Source organism: Vigna unguiculata, chromosome 10, assembly GCF_004118075.2.
Source record: "Vigna unguiculata cultivar IT97K-499-35 chromosome 10, ASM411807v1, whole genome shotgun sequence".
Lineage (NCBI taxonomy): Eukaryota > Viridiplantae > Streptophyta > Magnoliopsida > Fabales > Fabaceae > Vigna > Vigna unguiculata.
This window is the reverse complement of record NC_040288.1, coordinates 31,686,059-31,691,883: the sequence shown is the minus strand read 5'-3', so window position 1 is coordinate 31,691,883 and position 5,825 is coordinate 31,686,059. Positions and strand designations below refer to the sequence as shown.

At 29.0% G+C, this 5,825-nt stretch overlaps 1 protein-coding gene across 1 annotated transcript; it reads right to left on the bottom strand.

Moving 5' to 3' along the window:
- Positions 1-272: 272 nt before the first annotated feature.
- LOC114165943 (cytochrome P450 704C1-like) lies at positions 273-4,000 on the bottom strand. The gene is made up of 6 exons (XM_028050582.1): positions 3,642-4,000; positions 2,354-2,569; positions 1,971-2,261; positions 1,410-1,730; positions 777-980; positions 273-655 (listed from the first exon to the last, which is right to left on the bottom strand). The coding sequence occupies exons 1-6, from the start codon at positions 3,933-3,935 to the stop codon at positions 476-478; spliced, it is 1,506 nt and encodes a 501-aa protein (XP_027906383.1). The 5' UTR covers positions 3,936-4,000; the 3' UTR covers positions 273-475.
- Positions 4,001-5,825: the final 1,825 nt, after the last annotated feature.

Sequence of the window (5,825 nt, the reverse complement as noted above, 5' to 3'; positions counted from 1 at the left end):
TATAAAATGGTTAACTTTTTTAGTTTTATACGATGTGGGACTTAACTCATATGACATCAAAGTCTTCTATGATAGTTTCTGATATTTATACAGTCTGCGTTCAAAGAGGTTGGGTTAATTGCCTTTTATATAGTGAGGCTCAATTATCCCTATGATTCCTAGAGAACACTAAACTTCTACACTGTAGTAGTCTTTAGTTGGATTGTTGTTATCTTTATTTTCTTATTTATATTACAAATAAAAATGATGAGAATGTAAGAGTGAAGATCGTATGGAATAAAATAGTTATTTATTTTCTTGAGACATACTTAAAGTCGTATAATAGTATACATTATCAAATTACGTTAATACAATAACTTGTCAACCAACATATCTTTGAATTTTGAAATACTCTTTCATCTTCTTTTTTTGATGAACTACTTTAACTTTTAGCTTTTGAGTAGAGTTGGGATTGTTCCAAAAATCTTTTAATCCCTTATCTGTGCAAGGCCTTGATTTCAAGGCCTCCATCAATATGAAGATTTATCATCGTCTTATAGGTCACATTTTTCTTTTCATCATTCAATCTGAAGCGGAAACAACCTAACAAAACTGCTGAAAATATCTTCATTTGTCTGTAAGCAAACTCTTTCCCTAGACAAATCCGAGGACCAGCCTGCAAATGAATCAAAATTCATCTAATGCTTGTTCAAAGAAAATACACAAAAAGATAGGAGTTTGATCATGTGCATAATAAGCATAGTTGTAAAAAATATTCTAAGGAAAACTCTACTAACCTGAAAAGCTGTAAACTTGAAAGAGCTCTGTTGCTTAAAAATGCCATTTTCATCAAGCCATCTTTCTGGTCTAAATTCCTCTGCATCATCACCCCATATAAATTTCATCCGACCCATTGCATAAGGTTGGTAAGATACCATATCTCCCTTGTTAACACTGTACCCATCTGGTAATGTATCATCAGAAAAACAAATCTTTGCATCCTGCATCAAATTAAGGAGACAAAATCTTAAAGCTGGATCTTTTGTACTTGGTCTAGAAATCAAATTTAGAACATGAGTGCATTGGGTTTCTGTTTCAAAAATCTTACTAGTTTATAGAAAAAACAAATGAAACACACATCCATGACAAGGACATGCCTCACCATATATAGCACACCCTTGAGCTAGGACCACAGAACATGACAAAAATGAGAAAACATCTCTGTTTTTGGTTTTCAATATACTTGTTTAAGAAGATTTCAAAACGTGATCAATTTTTTAGATGGAAATTGAGAGCTGAATAGCATGAAATTATTTGAAGAAAAAAAAAACAATTTTAAAACAAATTGAGAGGTAGGAGCAGTAGTGGAGACTTGTTTCTACTGCATGCAGTGGTGAAGTTGAAGAGTTCAACCTCGAACTTAATCTTACCACAGGAACTGCAGGATAGAGTCTGAGAGTTTCTGTAATAACTGCATGAAGATAGTTCATCTTTTCAAGAGCTTCATCTGTTACACTTGACGCAAATTCAGTATAGCTGCTAATTGTTTTTGTGTTTGTTGCTTCTTTCACTTCTTCTGCTGCTTTTTCTTGAACTGCAGGGTACTTACATAACATGTACATGAACCAAGAAAGTGTAGCTGCCGTTGTGTCTTTCCCAGCAATAACAAAGTTTAGAATTATATCTCTAAGGTATTTTGAATCATTTCCCTTCACTTGCAGAAACCTTGACAGAATATCTTCACGTTTACTCTACAGATATAGAGTGAAAAATGAATTATATATTGGTGGTAATCGATTAAAAGAGTTAATCTTGGTCATGCACTCATATATATATATATATATATATATATATATATATATATATATATATATATATAAATGGTCATGATTATTTTGTTTAAGTTTAATCTTAAGCTTCCATTTTTTATTCTACAGCTAAGGTTACTCTTCTAATCATATACAAAAACAGCTTGCGTGTAATAAACTTACATCAGAACCCCCCACTGAAATCTGCATTTGCTGAATTCTAGTGTTGATTAGCTTCAAAACAAATTCATCTAAAACTTTAGTAGTCTTTCTTAGTTTGGCCTCTGTTCCAATATTCAGAAATTTCTTGATCTTCCAGAAGACATCAACATAACGATAGAGGGTGAGTGCACTTGATGCATCAAAAGCATCAGCAAAAATCTTCCCTTCTTGACTTGATCCACACATGCTGTCAAGTTCAGTTCCAAATGCAACTTGGAAAATCGAATCCAGTGTTGATTTCATGAAAAGGTCCTATATAAATTATTGGAGCACGTTAACATCCTAAGAAGTAGATAAAAGAAGGTAATATGATAGCATCTTTCAGAACATATATATATACCCACTTGGATTTCCAGAGAACTATTAGAAGTTGCAGATTCAGACACTATGTTTGCAAGTTTTGCTGCATTCTTTCTGAATACTGAAACACTGAAGTCCCTTAACATCTTCGTAGAGAATTCATGACTTGATATTTTCCTTTGTTCCCGCCATTTCTCACCATCAACTGTGAAAATCCCATCACCTAGTAAATCCTTCAAATTGTGATAGTTGTACAAGCCCTGCACAAAAGTTTAAAGAAATAACATTGAAGCTATTTGGCCTAATTAAATAAATCATAAAGGCCTATCACAAATCTATATACCTAATGTTTAGTATCTCTGTAATTATTACATCTAAGATATTGGAGGATACTAAAACAAAAATTGTAATCAATATTACAGGGTTGTAAAGCTCTATGTATACCCTCTTGCACTTGTTAGGAATCCAAAGTAGAAATGAGAAAACTGAGTGACATATAAAAAAGAAAACTCATAAATCAATTGTCTTAAGCTAGTGTTCGACCACAACATGGAAATTGGAAAGGATCTAGTCTACCTTCAAAACGAAGATGGATTAAGTTACCATTGCCAAAATTTGAAAGGACGAATTCGAATTTGAGTTATCATTTTTAAGCAACTTCTACACTAAGAAGCAGGCCGCAGATTCTGAATCAGGTTCCTAACCATCAATGGAAAGGTTTTCATACCATGCAGACGAAGTTCACTTTGACTTTTACACCTATTACCTATTTCAGCAGGATATAACTACTGCATTCATTTCAGGAAAAAAGGTATCATAAGCAGAACCATGAACTATAGCACTGAAGTGTTTAACATCATGTCACTTTTCACAGAGTTGGCAAATTGATATACCCAACCCAATCGCTTTCAAAATCAGAAAAATTCTTCAATGGTTATAACTGAGTGCTTCAGTTTTTCATATATGTTATATGGAAAACAAGCTTTTTAATTCGACAGATAACAATATGAAATCCAATAACCTCTTCAGTTCCTTGAACCCTACCAACTAGGGAGGTAAGTGGCAACTCACCACTTCCATTTAACAACTCTAAGAAACAAAACAGACCCTGTAACGCTTTTCTGTACAAACGAGTAATGTTATATTCTCCCCTAAATTTTTGTATAGATCTTGTAACATTTTCTAAAATTAAAGTTGAAATGTCTCAACAAAACAAAAAAGATTCAATATTTTATTTATTCAACTAGTAGAATAGTAAAGAATTGGGATAATGATAGCAAAAGACCTGGTCTATCTTTGAAAGAATCATCCATTAACGGATAAAGTTTTTACCTTTCCATAATTCTCAAAATTGGTTTTGAGTATGTACTCAACATTACTTGGTTCTGCAGTGTAAACTTCATATCTGAAAAGGTTGAGCAACCTGTATGTTCTGTATTTGGCAGCAAGATGAGTCATGTAATGGTGCAACCTGTGGAAGTTCATGAGCTGATTAAACACAGTGCCAGCAACTGGGTGATACCTCTTCCCATCCCTTTTGTTCAATTTTCTGAACAGAAATTGAAGAACCAAAAGGGTCAAAGCTGCAAAGAAATAAGGATGTGAAAGAAAAGCCATGGATGACATGGTTTCTGTTTGGGCAAGGAAATTGCAATGCAAATGTGACCTTTTCACAGTACTAAGGAAAATAGTATAAAATACAATGTTTTTATATTGAATGTAGAAGGGGCTTGTCAGCTTCTGCCACGTGAGGGTTACAGAATCATAACTAAGGAAATGATAAAGTATGACTGGAAAAAAATCAGTCTCAGTCTTACTACGATAACAAGATTTACTCTCATCAGCTTTGTTTATCTTTTCATTAAAATATTGTTCAATAAAATAATAAACAAAACTAGTGAGGATAGAGCCTACAGCGGATAATTGAATGGAAAGGTTTGCTATATGGGTCCACCAAAATTTAATTTATTAAATGTAATATATATCCGGAATGAATGGTAATTAAATTAGATATTTTATGGTTATTTTTTTATTTAATTTTAGGGTTAATAATGATTTTAGTTTTTAAATTTTGATTTAAAATTTTAAAATTAAAATTGGTCTTTGTCTAAAACTATTTTGATATATATTTTGGTTCCTAAATTTTAAAAAGGAACGAATGATTTTAATCTAATTAAGTTAATTTTTTTTAAGGTGTCGAACACAATTTTAAGTAGATATTGAACTGCGAATGTGTCAAACTGTATAAATAACTCTAATATTAATATGAAACGCGTTCGACACATCATAAAAGCTAAACGTAATTGAATTTAAAAGATTATATTCATTAATTTTTTTTTTATAAAGTTTGAGGATCAAAATGTATCAAAATTTTGGATATACACGAGTTCTGATTTGAGTCAAATTTCATAAATACAAACGTACTTATTATTATGTTTTTTTTTTCAAAAACAAAATTAAGCATAAACTCATAATTTATTACAATTTTTTTACCTATTTTTCTATTTTTGAAATAAGAAACTTTCTCCTGATTTACTTGTGGTGAAATATTAATTTAGTAATAAGTATTTTTTTATGAGTTTTTTTTATCTGTTTTCATAATCAATTTTAATTATAATTTGATTAGTATAGATTTTTCTTTGAGTAATTATATTTTTTAATTTTTTATTAAATTACAATAAAATAGATATGTATACTTTTTTTATATAATTAATTAAATTATGTATTATTTTTATTATATTATTATAATGATTAAATATTAAATTTAAATGTATTATTTTAACTACTTTTGTCAATATTTCACCTGTAAGACCGAACTATTCTCCCGCGTACATATACACTTTGGTTTTTAAAGTTGTTTACTTAATTATTTTATGTTGTCAGTTTTTTTCTCTGTTACATCTAGGAATGGTAATAGAGCCATATGGATGTGTTCTAATTATTTTATCCACATCATTCAATCAAAACAAATATTATTAATTTTATATTTAATAGATATGAAAATTTTATTTTATTATTCTACACGTTTTTTATTGCTTTAAACTTTAACTAAAATATAATATTTATCAAATACTAAAATAAGTATATTTTTAAGATAAATATAAAATATAAAATTATAGTTATATAAATATTAAATATGACTATCAATCAAATAAAAATTAAATAAATATCAAATACTATAAAATAAAAATAATCAAATTTAAATCTTAAAAATAAAAATTAAAGATAAATATAAATATATTAAAATAAGTATGAAAACAAAAATAAAATACACATTGCTAACTCCATATTTAATTTTTTAAAAAAATCAAATATTATTCGTATATCATATTAATATCAAGTAATATAAAAAAATAGCAGAATATCCAAATAATACTGAAAGGACAATGATATTTTAATTTATTTTTTTATCTATTTTTAACCTACCATTTTAATCACTATTAAATCATCACATCACATCGTTAAAAAGTAAGTAAAAAAATAAATTAAAATATTATTTTCTTTACCGAAAAGATT

Coding starts and splice junctions, on each gene's coding strand:
- LOC114165943 (XM_028050582.1), bottom strand. CDS start 3,935: ATGTCATCCATGGCTTTTCTTTCACATCCTTATTTCTTTGCAGCTTTG. Junction 2,570..3,641: donor ATTTTGAGAATTATGGAAAG/GTAAAAACTTTA, acceptor ACTTTTGTGCAG/GGCTTGTACAACTATCACAA. Junction 656..776: donor TCAAGTTTACAGCTTTTCAG/GTTAGTAGAGTT, acceptor ATTCATTTGCAG/GCTGGTCCTCGGATTTGTCT.